This window comes from Erpetoichthys calabaricus, chromosome 8 (genome assembly GCF_900747795.2).
Source record: "Erpetoichthys calabaricus chromosome 8, fErpCal1.3, whole genome shotgun sequence".
Lineage (NCBI taxonomy): Eukaryota > Metazoa > Chordata > Cladistia > Polypteriformes > Polypteridae > Erpetoichthys > Erpetoichthys calabaricus.
This window is the reverse complement of record NC_041401.2, coordinates 109164087-109182946: the sequence shown is the minus strand read 5'-3', so window position 1 is coordinate 109182946 and position 18860 is coordinate 109164087. Positions and strand designations below refer to the sequence as shown.

The window sequence follows — 18860 nt, the reverse complement described above, 5'->3', positions numbered from 1 at the left end:
TCCTTTCTTCCTTTTATGTACCAATATTGCATTCTGCTGTCTTCATGTTATTGGACCAAACATATTTTGCAGTTACACTGCATGTTCCAGCAGATATTTCTGGACAAGTCCTAATAATAATTATACATTTTATTTTTATAGCGCCTTTCCCATGCTCAATATTGGTGTATGCAGGCCAATGTCACATCTGTACTGGCAGGGCTGACACATTGTGTCTCTGTTTCTTCCCTCTGACGTGATGCTCGCTGCATTTTGATAGACTGTACGTTCATGGCTTTAAAAAGTGAACAGACACCAAGCAAGCTCATTGCTTGAAATAAAAAGGACACTGCATGTGTGGCACAGAAAGAAAGCTGAATGCTGGTGAAGACAACGATGAAAGCTTTGCAGTCCTGTAGAAAAGGAAGAAGTAATAAAAGTGGATTCCTGTAGCAACGCATGGCGCCCATCCTGTATGTAAGCTCATCTCTTAGTGTATATACTGTAATCTTCAATTATTTGGATTTTTTTAAATGTCATGAGTGCTGCAAATTATAAAACTCTGTATTTTGACCTGAATCATTACTCAGACAAGCTAGCGTTCTACTTGTATTGCAGAGGCAGATTATTAATAAGCCTAGTATAATTACAGCTTCATCTTTATAAAATGTAATCACGAAAAAGATTCAATATTTAATATTCTAATGTCAAACTTGCAAACATGCCACTAACCTTTAAGGTGCACAGAAATCAGTATTTAGATTTTTAGCTATCTTGTATATTCAATGATTAAAATTAACAGTCTAAAAGAGCTGCAATAACCCAGCAGATGCAGTGCAAGATCTCCTCAATCATGACACCAAGCAGCTGGGAAGAACTGAAACTGTGCTGCTGTTTGGAAAAGCTTGGAGAATATTAAAATTAATCAAGTTCCAACAACAGACTTAAAAAAACAACAATTACTAGTGCTTTATAGCAAACCATAAAGAAAATAAAGGCCCGATGCTGAAGTCCAGCAGTGAAATGCTCTTTCTGTGATGCCTTAATGGCTTCATCCTCCACACTGACACACAGGACAACAAACTTTATGCTTTCCTAAATTGACTGCCTTTCTATTAATTGTAGCTCTTCATAAATTAATGCCACATACATTTGCAATGTCTGATTACTGTAGATTATTTAATTAGCAGAACTGTTCATGTATTTGGAGTCACGGAGAATAACATGTGGAGCTGGGGAATCTTTCAGACCTCCCACTTTAAAGAACAGGCAAGTATATTCCAACCAAAATACCAACGTTACCAAACTTTTAACACTACTCAAAACAAAATTAAGGGAGATTAAAAAAAAAGTTGACAAAATTTAAAGATGTCGTGGACCAATCTATACACGTATAGAATAACTATTGTCACGTCGCACAGCTGTTAAAGCCGCTTGTCAGTATTTTATTTGCGTTTTAATGAACTCCGCGCAGAAGCTTCATGATGACAGGACATCTGCAGTAACAAGAAGTCTAATTTAACCACCCTGCTTTTTCAAAGGTAAAGTCATGAATATTTTTTGTCTTCAATAATAATGTTATTGTAGCTATCACTCAGCACTTTTTAATACAAAACACGGTCAATCGTGCATTTGCTAGAAAGATGCATTTATTTTCTTTCATTGCAAGTACTGTTGGCAAACACAGGTTTGCTTTGAGGGAAATACTAAACTGTCAAGGATTGAAAGGCAAAACAAAACACAGCAGTTCGGACCCCTGTGCTTTTTAGAATCTCAGGCCACTCACCTTGTGTAAATGATGGCTCTATTAAATAAAGGTAAGACAGCAGGGCAGGGTTTTTTATTCTCTTATTTCAGTCAATAACATAACAATAACAATAAGTATCACCCTGGTTTCAGATAAACTTTAATTCCAGTGCCCACTACTGAAGTCCCCTTTAAAAGGATATTCAGATATCACTGAATGTTTATTAATGTCAGAGAAGAACACTGAGTGGTGTGCAGCTCCAGAGTCCTGGGGGACACTCCCCTGTCCAGTCACTATTTTCATACTCTTCTGCATTCGTCTGAGTTGTCCCATCTACTCTGGTTACCTCCAACATCCCAAAAATGTGCAGTTCAGATCATTAGCAAATTTTCCCATCTTGAGAAATGTTGGTGTGCGTACAAGCTAGTTCCTGGCTCTCACAAAAAAAAAAAAAACTCCAGACACTGCAAGTGAAACATCTGGTTTAAAAAAAATGAACTGAAGGATTAGGGAAATTTATATGTTAGAAATGATACATGACCTCTGCCAATTGCCAAGAACAGATCAGTTGTGTGAGTCAGTGTAAAATCTGTTTATTTACAGTACTTACTTTTTACCTACATTATCTATCTACTGCACCCGTCTCCCGGTTTCGTCTTGGATGTGCCTTTTTGTATTTTGGCTTCTGCAACACTGCGGTTTTACTTTATCTATCTGATGGATGAGACTGGAAAAAAATTGTTTTCTCCTTGTTCACTATAAAAGAAATCTCATCTTAATGAAACTTCTTTCTGCCCAACAACCTCAAGTAATATAAGATACAGAAAAGGAAAGCAGGGGTGTGTGATGAGAGGACTCATACTGCCTCCATACTTTAGTCACAGAACATTGAGATTACAAGGCCAAGAACAGAGAAGATGACCATGCTGCTCAGGAACACTGGTCCAGTGAAAATGAACAACTTCCACTTGACCAGCCTGCTCTTGCATGAGTTCCAACCAGGGTCTTGTTTCCCAAACTTAATGAAAATTACCGCTAAGATGTAAAAGACTATCAGAATGAATATGGACTTGAATTCATAATTATGAATTATGATGTGTGTAAGAGCTTACATTTACATTACCTCACTTAGCAGATGATTTTAATCAAAGTGTCTTACACAAGAGGTCAACCTAATCAAGTAAACATCATTCGTGGGGGGCTGTTTTGGAACACGGGGTACAGGACAAGGTTACACAAGGCACCAAACAGAACAACATAGGACTAGATACTCTTTCTTAGCTACTAAGAACTTCAAATCAAAGCCACAATCAATCAAAGATATTCACGGAACAAGAGAGTCATCCAGTGCCTTCTTACCTCCTTGGCGTTCACTCCAAGCATCTCAGAATTCTATGTTATTATGGTTAAGCCCGAGTATCTATATATTATGATATGATTTAAAGTGTTAAGCCAGAATAACATCATGTTGCAAAACAATCATGAATATTGCTATGCATTTTGCCACTCAATGATAATTTATCAATATTCGTGAGTGGGGTAGAGTCTTTTGCCGAAACATATAATCAGTGTTGTGCATGAACTAGCTCAAAAGAGTACGTTCATTGAACAAGCTCATTTTTCTAGTAACGGTGAACTTAATGTAACTATTTGCACGTGAAGAACTTAAACGTAGCTAGTTCAGTTTTATGTGACATTCTGGATCTGGTTTAGGTCCAGATTAAATGTATTGCCTTACCCTGCAATGTAGGGATGGAGCCGAATCCAAATATGGTATTCGGATAAGCACAAATAGTGGATTTTTATGAATATTTATTTTGAACGAATCTTTTGACATTTATTTGTATTCGGAAAAAAACAATGTAAAATCCAATAGGCACAGTCTGTATCCGCCTGCTTGTGCTTAAGCTGCACCCCTGCTGACACAAGCACATGGTGAAGCTCCGCTTTCGCTTTTAGGAAAACGTTGTACTTCGTGAGGCCACTTTATATTTTTCCCCCGTTGGACATGCAATTTGTGATGTGAATTTGACCATCAACGTAATAGCTTAGTTCACCTAGATGCTGGTTTCACAGTCACCATTTGTGTCACACGGTTGGAATTAGAGCGTAATTTATATATATACTTGCATCTATTTAATTTCTTTTTTGACTGGGAGGATATTAGCATATATGGTTATACATGTTTGTTGCTGGGTATAACTCAATAAAGTGTATTTAATAAAAAAGTCTTCATAATTATTGTATGTTATTCAAGAACACTGTAATAGCCTAATATAAGGCATGCAAAATTGAAAAAAGTAAACTCATGGGTCATTTATTGTCAATCCTTAAAAAATACAAAATTAACTGAACATGAACTAGTTCAAAATTGAAATGGTGAACTATGAGTGTGAATTTATTCATTTTAATCTGTGTGAATTTAACTTTGAGCTAGTTCTTGTGAGGTGTGAACTTGCACAACACTGCATATAATATCGTGTAAAGAAGGAGTTGTAAATCCAGTTTTAGAACAAATGAACCTGAACCATTAGTTGAATCAAATAGGATGACAATGTGAATTGGTCACTAGATGTTGACCTGGACACTGAAACTGCTGAATACACCACCAATCTGCTCCGTTTTAGTCAGGGTGTTTCCCCTGGCTGGGGTTCTTATTTCATGTCTTTTTTGTTCATTTTTGAGTCATTCTATTTATACATGCTAATTTTGTTAATTATTTTAAATTGTTCCTTGTTTTTGATCTGGTCCTGATGCAAAGATTTTTTTGCCTTGTATTTTGTGAGTGGTCCTCCATTCGGCAGGCCCTATAAATGTAAGGGTTTCCCACGGTTCCTGGCAGTTCATTGAATGCGCCAGGGAGTCAGTGTGTGTTTCTTCTGTGCTTTTTTTTTTTTATTTTCTGAATTTTGACCTTCTTACTCTGTTTTTCAACCACTCTCCTTGGGTATCGTATTGGAACTTTGTTTGTACTGGATTGGCCTTTTTCCTCAGGCGATTCCACTGGCACTTTGTACTCTATGGAGCTTTATTGTTAAAAGCATTTTTTTGTGAAGTAAATCTTTTATTTTATAAAGATCCTACATGGCCTCTGTTGCTAGCTGGGTTTTTTTGATGGGATTTCCCCCTCTAGTTGACATTTTTGGAACTGTTTGGGACTTGATGCTTCAGATTCAGAGTTCATAACATGTACATCCAAACACTGTGATAAGCATGGTGAATTCAGTCGCATAAAGCTTCAGTGAGGTGCAGTATCTACTTGGCCAAAAGGCAAAATGATTGCGATCATGTACATCGATAAGACAGACGTTATTCATCTTATCACTGTTCACAATGCAGCAATTGCCAATATTTGTTTTGGAGAAAATATGGGAGCCACTAAGCCTTGAGCTCTGGTAGCCTACAATAACACAAGGGACATGTCAATTGTGTGGTTTTTCAACAAAAAATATAAGAACAGTGTGCAAAGAGCCATGCTTGTACTGTCCTCATTGCAACATCGGCCTGTGTTTTGGTGACTGTCACACAAAGGACATTTACTAAATCTGCGTCAGTAGAGCAGTGGACACTCAACATACCTTTTCTATTGTATTTTATTTTGATGTTTTATTATTTACATGTCTCTGTTACATGTTCATGTTTTCTGGTTCAAAAAAAAAAAATCAGCCCTTTTGGCTCATTTTTCAGGGGGGGTAAAAGTAACACAGTGGAAACACAGTGACTGAGTCAGCAGTTTGGCAGTGCGTATGAGACTTTCTGATATAAATATCAGACTTTTAAAAAATGAACAAAGAAAAGTGACATTTAACAGACAAAGGATGAGGAAAGACTCACAGATGTACTTAAGTTGGCTGAACTCTCCAGTGCACCAAAACTCTTGAGCCTCTCAATGATTTATTTCAGTGGCTATTGACCAACAAATGACTAAAGCACTTTATATCATAAAAGCACATGAAATAATAGAAAATATTAAAGGCAATGGTTAAAACAAAATAAAATTACATAATACAGAATGTATTCTTTAAATGGAAGTATACAAATTTACAAGTAGCTTTGTGCATTAAAATTGAGTTCTGTTTCAAAGTCCACACCCAGAATACAAAATTTACCTTATTGTTTCCTAAGATTAAAGAACTGACAGGTGGGGTTTTCATGCTTTTACCACATCCTACCCATAAATTTGATTATTACCCACATTTAAATGAAGAAAACTAGAGAGATCATCCGATAGGGAATTTCATTAAAGCAAACTACAAGTGTGATAAGTAGGGTTTTAGTTACTGCCATATAAAGCTGAATGTCATCAGCATAAACAGGAAATTGTAAGCCTGTTTTACGAAAAATGTTACCTTCCATCTACTTGCTCACCCATTTCCAAACTCGCTTGTCCTAGCATCAGGTGCAAGATAGGAACAATCCCTGGAAATGGCACTAATCCACCAAAACTGCATGTCTTAGGACTGTCGGAAAAACAGAGCACCTGGGGAAACCCACAAAGACATGGGATGAACAGCAAACACCAGGCAGGGAAGACCTGGGACGTGAACCTGTGCTCCTTTCTGCAAGGCAGAAGTGTTATCACTGTGCCCTTGTAATGTCACCTAAAGAATGTAAATCAAAAGTAAAGGCAATTTGAAAATGTAAAGGTAACCGTAATGGATGGAAGCTGACGTAATACAATGCGTTTGTGATGGCTTATGGGTAGTTTGAACACCAGTCTAGTTGAAGCAAAGGTCAAATAAATGTGGATGCTCTGCTGTGTGACTGCACCATTACTGAACAATGTGTTGTAGTGAGAATTCTTTGGGCAGGAGTGAAAACTTGCTGAAATTCACTGAAGGATGTTGGATCAGGAAGTAAGCGAAAGCAGCATGACTCAATGAAAAGTTTATGGATGGGTAGAAAGGTTTGAAGAGGGAAGAACAAATGAAATGCATTTTATTTTTTAAAATGTCTGTGATGAGCCATCTGTTGGAGTGACAAATGTAGTGCATTTTATTACTAAAATTGTTTTGTGATGCACCATCTTTTGGAATGACTGCATGAGCACACAAACAGAAACACAGACACTTACCCTTTTATTAAGGTAGGTTAACTGTAGCACTAAACCAGAATTTGATTTTATCCATTTTTTTATTTCCATATATATTTATGTACATCAGAAATCTCTTAAAATAGGCAATTATTGTGAAATTATCTGAATTATTAGAATAAATGTTTAATCTGCTGAATATCTTTGCTTCACACAATGTGTTTGCATGCCTAAATTGTTTTCTACACAAAGGACATTGAAATCAATTCCTTCTACTTACCTCCAATGACTGCAGCATTTGGTTTATTGTCCCACGTTTCCATTTCTTTTCCTTGGGTGGGGGGGGGCAAGAAGAAACCATTTAAACACACTGAAGAAATTCACAATGCTAAAAACTTATAATTAACATTTAATTATAAATGCATTGATCTTATTTTTAACCATACAGTACACAATATGTTGCAATCCATTGATTGCTCGAATATTAGTTAAACATGAATCAGCAAGGCTGCTACCAAAGTTTGGACATACTGCAATAATTAAAACAAGCGTACTAAGATATAAAGTCTTATGAAGTAATTTTTGAGAGGAAACAGTTAGAAAGGTCAGTCATTTTCAAACCTGCTTAGTCCTGAACATAGCCGGGGGGGGGGGGTGTTGGTGCTGGAGTCTGTACCAGCTAGCACAGGGCATAAGGCAGGAACAGACTCTGGAGAGAGCACCAGTCCATCACAGAGCAGACACACAGGAAGCACACCCTACTGTAAACACCATTTATTATCACCAATCCACCTAACCTGCATGTCTTTGGACTGGGGGATGGAAACTCACGCAGACGTGTGGAGAACATACAAACACCACGCAGGGAGAACCTGGGAACGCAAACCCTGCCCTTCTTATTGCGAGGCAGCAGTATTACCACTGTGCCACCCAAGAACAGTTCAACATGATTCACATACATCTTGGACCACTGATTGCAGGTGTAATGAAAACAGTAAATATTCTTTAACTTTTTAAAATCAATAACAAATACATATGCAAATCCTTGAGACTTGATGAAAATGCTTTCTGAGCAATAAATTTAACCGAAGAGTATACTCTAAAGGAGATTTTTCACTTGGAGTCTAAAAAGATGCTACCCAGCCAGAGAATGGCACTAAGAAGTATAAAAGAGAGATAGATGAGACACTATTCATGGCACAATCTCAGCTCCACACAGACAGACTGTGTCACCATAGGGACACTTTACATTGCTAAAGTTCTCATTACACGACTTTTCCAGCAATTGTCAGTGTACGTTTATATAACCTTAGCATGTTGGGGTAGTTGTGGTGTGCTCCTGTGACCATCAGTCGTGTAGTCTGACTTACCCAGAGACTTAGTTCAAACAGTTTACGATCTGCAACGAGCGATTTGATTTCTCTTATGTCATTGGCGTAGGCTCTGTGTGTTTGACAGCTGATAACCAATCAGTGCTCACCCAGAAGTATAATGCATGTAATGAGGTGTTTGGACCTCGCAAGCAGAAGGGAGGTTTGTTTTACATACCACAACAGAATGGAAACAAGTAAAAATGGGCTAGGACTGCCGCTGAACTGGCCATACCTGAAATGCATTTGTGAAGCACTGGCTCTGTCAGGCAGCACATTATTGGTTTTCGGAAAAAGATGAAAGCTCATGAAACTGCTAGAAAGTTGTCATGGAGTCATCTAATTCATCATCACCTGTGATTCCCAGTCTTGCAATGTGAAATACTCCGGTGACCAGATCAGCACCTTCAGTTGTCGAGTTCAACAACCTGTCCAACTATAAATCGTGTAATCCGCCACTGCTTTAAACTGTTTGTCATCTTCTGCATATTGGCAAGAGACTATCATATACCAAATACCTTAACATAAGAGCAGCACGTTTGGATTTAAAAAAGTGGAACACTTCTTCATACAGTGCTTGATTTAATGTGCACAGCCCTTGAAATACTTAAGCCAGATCCAAGAGGGGAAGTCTATGATAAATCATCAGTGATGGCTAGACACTTTTTGGATTCTGAAGTTTGTTACTTGCCCAGCCTTGGCAGTGCGAGGTGAACTTGTATACATTTTATTACTGCATCTTAGTGTTCCAGAAAAAAAAACCAAGCTGCACACAAATCATAAATTTCTATAGACAAGATAAAAATCCAAGCATTCCTTCCAGAGTTTAGCAATCCAAGCACTTGAAGACAGACTTCAGACTACTTCTGCAGTTCTCCTACCCTCTGTATTTCACATCTGGGATAGATAGCTAGATAGATACTTTATCAGTATGCTGCTGCTGGAGTATGTCAATTTCCTCTTGGGATTAATAAAGAAAATATTAAAGAGTGATAACAATGCAGGTATAACAGACAGACAATATCTTTGTATAATGTTAACGTTTACCCCCCCGGGTGGAAGTGAAGAGTCGCATAGTGTGGGGGAGGAACAATCTCCTCAGTCTGTCAGTGGAGCAGGACAGTGACAGAAGTCTGTCACTGAAGCTGCTCCTCTGTCTGGAGATGATATGTTTAGTGGATGCAGTGGATTCTCCATGATTGACAGGAACCTGCTCAGTGCTCGTCACTCTGCCACGGATGTCAAACTGTCCAGCTCCGTGCCTACAATAGAGCCTGCCTTCCTCACCAGTTTGTCTAGGCGTGAGGCATCCCTCTTTTTATGCTGCCTCCCCAGCACACCACCACGAAGAAGAGGGCACTCGCCACAACCTTCTGATAGAACATCTGCAGCATCTTATTGCAGATGTTGAAGGACGCCAGCCTTCTAAGGAAGTATAGTCGGCTCTGTCCTTTCTTACACAGAGCATCAGTATTGGCAGTCCAGTCCAATTTATCATCCAGCTGCACTCCCAGGTATTTATAGGTCTACACCCTCTGCACACAGTCACCTCTGAGGATCACGGGGTCCATGAGGGGCCTGGTCCTCCTAAAATCCACCACCAGCTCCTTGGTTTTGCTGGTGTTCAGTTGTAGGTGGTTTGAGCCGCACCATTTAACAAAGTCCTTGATGAAGTTCCTATACTCCTCCTCCTGCCCACTCCTGATGCAGCCCACGATAGCAGTGTTGTCAGCGAACTTTTGCACGTGGCAGGACTCCGAGTTGTATTGGAAGTCCGATGTATATAGGCTGAACAGGACCGGAGAAAGTACAGTCCCCTGTGGCGCTCCTGTGTTGCTGACCACAATGTCAGACGTGCAGTTCCCAAGACGCACGTACTGAGGTCTGTCTTTAAGATAGTCCACGATCCATGCCACCAGGTATGAATCTACTCCCATCTCTGTCAGCTTGTCCCTAAGGAGCAGAGGTTGTAATGGTGTTGAAGGTGCTAGAGAAGTCCAGGAACATAATTCTTACTGCACTACTGCCTCTGTTCAAGTGGGAGAGGATCGGTGTAGCATATAGATGATGGCATCCTCCGCTCCCATCTTCTCTTGGTATGCGAACTGCAGAGGGTCGAGGGCGTGGTGGACCTGTGGCCTCAGGTGGTGAAGCAGCAGCCACTCCATGGTCTTCATCACATGTGACGTCAGAGCGACAGGCCGGAAGTCATTCAGCTCACTAGGATGTGATACCTTTGGATATGATGCAAGATGTTTTCCAAAGCCTCGGGACTCTCCCCTGTTCCAAACTCAGGTTGAAGATGCGCTTTGGTGGACTCCCCAGCTCCAACGCACAGGCCTTCAGCAGTCGTGGTGATACTCCATCTGGACCCGCTGCTTTGCTGGCACGAAGTCTCCTCAGCTCCCTGCTTACCTGGGCTGCTGTAATTGTGGGTGGGGAGAAACTCTCTCCTATGCTGGTATCAGCAGAAGGATGGGTGGAGGGTGCAGTACTCCGAGGTGAGAGTGGGTTAGGGTGGTCAAACCTGTTAAAGAAGTTGTTCATCTGGTTTGCTCTCTCCACGTCTCTCTCGATGGTGGTACCCCGCTTTGAGCTGCAGCCAGTGATGATCTTCATCCCATCCCACACTTCCTTCATGCTGTTATTCTGCAACTTCTGCTCCAGCTTTCTCCTGTATTGCTCCTTCGCCGCGCTGAGCTGGACTCGGAGTTCCTTCTGCACACGCTTTAGCTCATGCTGATCACCGCCTTTAAAAGCCCTTTTCTTCTGGTTCAAAAGGCCCTTGATGTCACTTGTAATCCATGGCTTGTTGTTAGCATAGCAGTGTACTGTTCTTACTGGAACTACAATTTCCATACAGAAGTTGATGTAGTCAGTAGTGCAGTCAACAACCTCCTAAATGTTCTCACTATAAGATCCCTGCAGGATATCCCAGTCCGTAGTTCCAAAGCAGTCTATCAGAGCCTGCTCTGCCTGTGGAATGAGGAACTTCCTCAGATACCATTTCAACAACAATGCCTGTCCCTGGACATGTCGGTGGATGTTGAAACACGTGCCTATCAAAGATGAAATGTTCTGCCATTGTATGTGCATTCTTTATAGAAAAAGTAAGTCTCGTCATTTACTTTGTAGATAGTTTACGATCGGCACGCTTTGACACTGCTGTCTTATTCTGGAAATGCACACAAGAATATTTATGAACGAGGAATTGTGCCTCACAGTTTAGAGTTGTCCTGATGAAGGATGTTCTTCTCCCAAAACGTATTGACAGGCTTCAATAGCCGGTAATCTGGTACAGAGCATAACTCAAGGAAACACTATAAGGAATATAACCTTTTTTTCTTTAAGGAACATTAAGTGCATTAACTGCTATTTGTATTCTACATGTACTGCTTTGCTTTTGTCTGTATTTCTGTGTAAATAACTAAATGGTGCATTAATAGGGCAGAGTATTCAGGCAATTTGATTCAAGACGGCCAGTAGGGCTGCCTGTTGCTTAACAAGACGGGCCCCATAAACACTTCTGGCAGAAGAGCAGCTGGACTGGAGATATTTGGTTAATTGAAGTGTTAGCCTTTCAAATCATCAAGGCCGTCAGAGTGAAGAAGTCTTTAGTCTCATCTTAGGTTATGACTCATGACAAGATGTTCTGGTTAAGGAAGAGCAACAAGGGAGGGTACAAAGGCAAGCTTGTCAAAACAAGGACAGGAGGCACAGGGTAGGCCTTGTGTCCCTACGTGTAGCTGACCAGTTTAACAGCAAATCTGGTGAGCTGAACCTCACTAGAGCTTCTTTTACTTTGGATCTGGCCATTACACTTTTATAAGGAGAGCATCCATGTGATCACAAAACCTCATGTCGGGATAAAAGCAAACTATGATTTGTCCCGCAGTGTGTACTATGAATATTTGTTACTGTTACAGCATTATTCACAGGTATTGTGTTGTTTTCACCAGAGATGCTGCATTTTGCAGGCTTCTTTATTAGTAAAAGGATTAGAGCAGGGGCGTCAAACTCAGTTCCTGAAGGGCCACAGTGACTTCAGGTTTTCATTTCAGCCACTTTCTCCATTAGTGATCAATTGCTAATGGTAGTGGAACATACTATCTTGCCTTGATTTTAATCAACTTGCATTTCAATTGTTTCATTTTTTAACATGCTGCAAAACAATAATGAGATGTAAAAGGACAGAACAGATGATCAGGGTAATACAGATCATGTTTGCACCTATGTCTTCCATACTACATCTGTCTCAAAATGATATGCAATTGAATGTGCAAACTCACTGTTGGACATGTTTACAGACATCTTCAACAGTCAGTCATCCCCAAGTGCTTCATCATACCCATATTCTGACTCTTGCCTTAATGATTTTTTTTTTTTTGAACATCCGGCGCCGCCGTGAGTGGCAGCCTTTTCAGCAGCTCCGTGTATGACTGTATATGTATGTGTACTTTTCTACTTTCATTTTTCTATTTTTATTTATTGATCACTCCTATTACTTTATTTTATGTGGATTCGTTCCCTGGACACACTTACTTTTACAACGTGGGCATGGATTTTTACACGCCGAGGCTCGCATATTCAAGGACTCAACTTCGGGCACTGAGAACAAATGCCAGTGCCGGTGTGGTTCCATATTTACCTGACGAGGTAAGAAGGCGGTATCGTGGCAGCAGAGCCGGCACTAAGCTAAAAATGAAGCGGCTTGCGAGAAAGTGGCGTTTCAAGCCTTCGGTGCCTTCTGTGATTCTGGGGAATGTGAACTCAATCTCAAATAAGATCGACGAACTGGCTGCGCTGGTGAAAAATGTCAGGACCTACAGAGAATGCAGTTTGTTATGTTTTTGCGAAACCTGGCTAAATAACACCATCCCAGATGCCAACGTGGAGCTACCCGGGTTTAGCACAGTTAGAGCGGACAGAGATGCAAGTACCTGTGGGAAGCACAAAGGAGGAGGACTCGCTCTCTATGTTAATACACGGTGGTGTAACTCTGGACATGTTAACGTCAAAATCTCCACTTGCTGCAGGGATATCGAACTGTTGGCCGTAAGTTTACGTCCCTACTACTTGCCCAGAGAGTTTGGACATGTCATTGTTGTCATCGTGTACATACCTCCTCGGCGGACGAGGAGTCAGCGAGTGACATCATCCATTCTGCTGTTGCTAAGTTACAAACGCAGCACCCTGAGGCGCTTGTGCTAATCGCTGGAGACTTTAACCATGTGACGCTGGACAAAACATTACCTGCATTCTCCCAGTATGTGGACTGTAACACCCGGGGAAATAAGACTATTGATTTACTGTATGCAAACGTTAAAGACGCATACAGCGCCACCCCGCTGCCTGCGCTTGGGAAAGCAGATCATAACCTGGTTCTGCTTCAGCCTCACTATAAACCAAAAGTGAGAGTCCTACCTGTAACCACACGATCATTCAGGAAGTGGACCCCGGAGGCTGAGAATACTCTGAGAGAACTTTTTGGAACTACAGACTGGGATATCCTGCAGGGATCACATAGTGAGAACATTGAGGAAGTTGTTGACTGCACTACTGACTACATCAACTTCTGTATGGACATTGTAGTTCCAGTAAGAACTGTACGCTGCTATGCTAACAACAAGCCATGGATTACAAGTGACATCAAGGGCCTTTTGAACCAGAAGAAAAGGGCTTTTAAAAACGGTGATCAGCATGAGCTCAAGCGCGTGCAGAAGGAACTCCGAGTCCAGCTCAGGGCGGCGAAGGAGCAGTACAGGAGAAAGCTGGAGCAGAAGTTGCAGAATAACAGCATGAAGGAAGTGTGGGATGGGATGAAGATCATCACTGGCTGCAGCTCGAAGCGGGGTACCACCATCGAGAGAGACGTGAAGAGAGCAAACCAAATGAACAACTTCTTTAACAGGTTTGACCACCCTAACCCACTCTCACTCTCACCTCGGAGTATTGCACCCTCCACACATCCTTCTGCTGATACCAGCATAGGAAAGACATCCCCACCCATAATTACAACAGAGCAAGTGAGCAGAGAGCTGAGGAGACTTCGTGCCAGCAAAGCAGCGGGTCCAGATGGAGTATCGCCACGACTGCTGAAGCTCTGTGCATCGGAGCTGGGGGGCCCTCTACAGCGCATCTTCAACCTGAGCCTGGAACAGGGGAAAGTCCTGAGGCTTTGGAAAACATCTTGTATCACCCCAATCCCAAAGGTATCACGTCCTAGTGAGCTGAATGACTTTCGGCCTGTTGCTCTGACATCACATGTGATGAAGACCATGGAGAGGCTGCTGCTTCACCACCTTAGGCCACAGGTTCAACACGCCCTTGACCCTCTGCAGTTTGCATATCAGGAGAAGGTGGGAGCAGAGGATGCCATCATCTATATGCTACACCGATCCCTCTCTCACTTGGACAGAGGTAGTGGTGCTGTAAGAATTATGTTTCTAGACTTCTCTAGCGCCTTCAACACAATCCAACCTCTGCTCCTTAGGGACAAGCTGACAGAGATGGGATTAGATTCATGCCTAGTGGCATGGATCGTGGACTATCTTAAAGACAGACCTCAGTATGTGCTTCTTGGGAACTGCACGTCGGACATTGTGGTCAGCAACACAGGAGCACCACAGGGGACTGTACTTTCTCCGGTCCTGTTCAGCCTATATACATCGGACTTCCAATACAACTCGGAGTCCTGCCATGTGCAAAAGTTCGCTGATGACACTGCTATCGTGGGCTGCATCAGGAATGGGCTGGAGGAGGAGTATAGGGACCTAATCAATGACTTTGTTAAATGGTGCGACTCAAACCACCTACACCTGAACACCAGCAAAACCAAAGAGCTGGTGGTGGATTTTAGGAGGCCCAGACCCCTCATAGACCCAGTGATCATCAAAGGTGACTGTGTGCAGATGGTGCAGACCTATAAATATCTGGGAGTGCAGCTGGATGATAAATTAGACTGGACTGCCAATACTGATGCTCTGTGCAAGAAAGGACAGAGCCGGTTATACTTCCTTAGAAGGCTGGCGTCCTTCAACATCTGCAATAAGATGCTGCAGATGTTCTATCAGACAGTTGTGGCGAGCACCCTCTTCTACGCAGTGGTGTGCTGGGGAGGCAGCATTAAGAGGAAAGACGCCTCACGTCTGGACAAACTGGTGAGGAAGGCAGGCTCTATTGTTGGCATGGAGCTGGACAGTTTAACATCTGTGGCAGAGCGAAGGGCGCTCAGCAGGCTCCTATCAATTATGGAGAATCCACTGCATCCACTTAATAGTATCATCTCCAGACAGAAGAGCAGCTTCAGCGACAGACTGCTGTCACTGTCCTGCTCCACTGACAGATGAAGATCGTTTCTCCCCCAAACTATGCAACTCTTAATTTCACCCAGAGGGTAAACATTAACATTCAACATTATACATAGTTATTGTCTGTTTTTCTGTTTTTTTCACCTGCATTGTTATCATTCTTTAATTTAATATTATTTATTATATCAGTATGCTGCTGCTAAAGAATGTGAATTTCCCATTGGGATTAATAAAGTATCTATCTATCTATCTATCTATCTATCATCGATTATCTCCCCATTGCACTCACACTGGTCTTCATCAACTGCTCCGAGAGGCTTGTCTTGGGCCCTCAGAAAGTCAAACTTTGTACATCACATGACCCTGTCCAGTTTGCATATTGATTGAACCATTCTATTGAGGATACAATATCATCTACTCTTCCTCTGGCCCTGACCCATCAACAAAAGAGTCACTACATTTCTCACAGAGTTCTGTTCAGCATTCAAAACCATCATCTCTCAGAAGTTCATAGGAAAATTGAGTCTGATTGGCTACAACAATTCCCTATACAACTGGATCCTGGACTTCCTGAGAAAGAGACCCCAGACAGTCCGCATCAGTAACACCACCTTCAATAACATCTCATTGAGCAATGGTACTCCCCAGGACTGTGTACTCAGCCCTCTTCTGTTGACTTATGACTGTATGGCTGCATACAGCTCTTCACACCATCATTAAGCTGTCTAATGACACAACAGTGGTGGGTCTAATCAGAAATTGGGATGAGTCAGCTTACAGAATGGAGATAAGATGATTGGTGGACTGATGCAAGTGCAACAATCTGTCTCTTGTGATTGCTAACTTCAGAAAGGCCCAGGCTAACCACACCTCATTGCATATCGAGGGCTCCAGGGTACAACTGATCAAGAGCACCAAATTCCTTCGTGTGCACCTTGCAACTGACCTTACTTTTTTAATTAACACCACCTCCATAGTCAAGAAGGTGCAACAGCATCCCCATTTTCTTTAGCAGCTGAAGAAGGCAAGCCTACCTCCCTCTGTTTTCACAAAATTCTACATGGGCACTACTGAGAGTGATCTGACCAGCTGAATCACTGTCTGGTTTGGGAACTGCAATGTCTCTGACTGCAAGGTCCAACAATGGATATTGCATACAGCTGAAAAGATCATTGGAACCTCTCTGCCTTCCATTAAAGAAACCCTTATCAAGCGTTGCATCCACAAAGTCTACATCATTGTGAAGGACAGCTCCCACTCTTCCCATGGTCTCTTTGTACCACATCCATCCAGTAGAAGGGTCTGTAGCATCCAAACCAGTTCTGCCAGGTTCTGCAACAGCTTCTATATGGAAGGCACGACAATAAAGCCACTTAACTTGATTTGATTTCATTTCAAAAAGGTGAAGGTCAGAGAAGCACTAATCAGGTGTGCTCTGGAAAGTATTTGAATAATGACGATCTCAGAAAAAAGAAAATTAGTTTTGGAAATGACTGGTGTGGCAGAGTCAAAACATTAAAAGGCCACTGTAATAATTAACAGGTTTCATCAACAGTTAATTTGGAGAGTGATGGAGTGAAGATGAACTGTCAGAGACCCCTGAGTTAGTAGGTCCTCTGTTGGCCTACTTTACATATCTGCATTGTTTGGCTGGCAGTTAAGGGAAAAACGCAATGAAGCAAGCCATTATAATTAAGTCAAAGGAAGTAGGTTAACCTAGCAGGAGTCATTTGTTACTATATTAAGGATGAGGCTAGAATGAAAACTTGCATAGTGGCCCTCCAGAATCTGAGAATATAAACCTCTAGATTAAAATGATTCAGGTATTCATCATTTTTTTCTGTTTGGCAGGCTACAGAGCCTGTTGTGTAGTAATCTGTCTGCAGGGCCATCATTGTCAAGTATACAAAATAGGGTTAAAAACTAATGTGTGACTGCTAATCAACATGCATTGGCACCATGATTAGCGAGTATAACTACCTTACTTCCACACATCTGCCTTCCTTACCTGAATAATCTTTCATTTAACATTTCCTATGTAAGCTAAACAAACAATACATCAAAACATCAATATAAAGATAAAGACCCTCACTACAAATTCTTCAATTATTTTTTACCAGATGTTCCATTAGGCTGAAAATAGTGTTAGAATGCTTCTTTGGGCCTTTCTGGAACAACACCTGAGAGCCAACCATACACTTTTTACCTAGCAAGCTACCGTCTCATTTTACTGACAGTCAGGTTTCACTCTGGTATGTTGTTTTCTTCTTCTGGTACCATCTTCGTTAATGAAGTTTTGTGATCATTAGGGCTATTTCAGCTTTGAAAACTACTAAATGGAATAGGGACTTGGTACTCTTTCTGAACCATTCTCACATATTATGGAGCCATAGTCTTCTCCTTTTTATCTTTTGCTGGATAATAAGTTGCAGCAGGTGGTATTTGTTCTTCTGCATCATGTGACCAAAATATTTAAGTGTCCATGTCTGGATGGTCCACATTCTTATGCATTCCTTTTAGGACCTCCTCATTTAATACACTGTCCATCATCCATAATATCTTCAACATCCTTCTATAAACCCACTTCTCAAATGCTCTAACACATTCACACATAGTTTGTGTCAATGTCCACACTTCCATACCATGCAGAAGGATGGAGAAAACATAACAATGGACCAGACAAATCCAAAATTGTGGCTTAAGAAGTGCTTTCATTTTCATGACTGCATTCCTGGCATGCTCAATGCTGCATTTGATCTCAGTGCAATGTTCTCGTTGATTATTCACAAAGCTGCCAAGATACTTGTACGCGGTCACCATCTCAAGTGGCTGTCCATCTACACACAAGATCGTGCTGACTAAATTTACCAATAATCTTATACTTGGTCTTCTTTAAGTTGATATTAAGGCCATGGTGCAAAGCTTATGGCAATTGACGACGCATGAAGTGGAGAGTCATCAGCCTACCGTACGCTGTTCATTGGTTTTCCATTCACAACTGGTTATGTTGTATGGGTTTGCAAATGGAACTGATTTAGTCGTGTGCATTTACAACACTGTTTCAAATTTTATATTAGCAGAAAATTTATCTGGAATGTTTTTTTTTTTTTATTTGCCTTTCCTTTTATTGTAATACAATTTAATTAGCAATGTGATTTTTCCTATCTGTCACTTCTTTGTTTAAAAATTAATTATATCTGCTCCATTGCTCATTCATTGGCTTTACAGACAACATAAAACCTCAAGAATTTAAATGTTAATGAAACCACTAAAGCTCCCCTCAGTTAATGTATTAATCACCTTATTTTTTACTACTGCACCAAATGTAAAACACGTCACAAAGAGCCAAAGTAGTCATGCCACCGTTCTAAAAAGCAGCAAAACATCAGTCCCTATATTATGCAATACACACTTCTGAACAT

At 41.2% G+C, this 18860-nt stretch overlaps 2 protein-coding genes across 3 annotated transcripts in view; one reads left to right on the top strand and one right to left on the bottom strand.

Annotated features, from left to right (window-relative positions):
* Window positions 1-18860, bottom strand: part of LOC127528911 (glycophorin-C-like) — a 131683-nt gene that overhangs the window by 15001 nt on the left and 97822 nt on the right. Inside the window, 1 exon segment of the mRNA XM_051930605.1 lies at window positions 7039-7089. Coding sequence (XP_051786565.1) covers window positions 7039-7081 — 43 coding nt within the window. The 5' untranslated portion in view covers window positions 7082-7089.
* The window catches only part of LOC114655926 (SH3 domain-binding protein 4-A-like), a 165787-nt gene that overhangs the window by 116809 nt on the left and 30118 nt on the right, over window positions 1-18860 (top strand). The gene's annotated exons all lie outside the window — the stretch shown is intronic.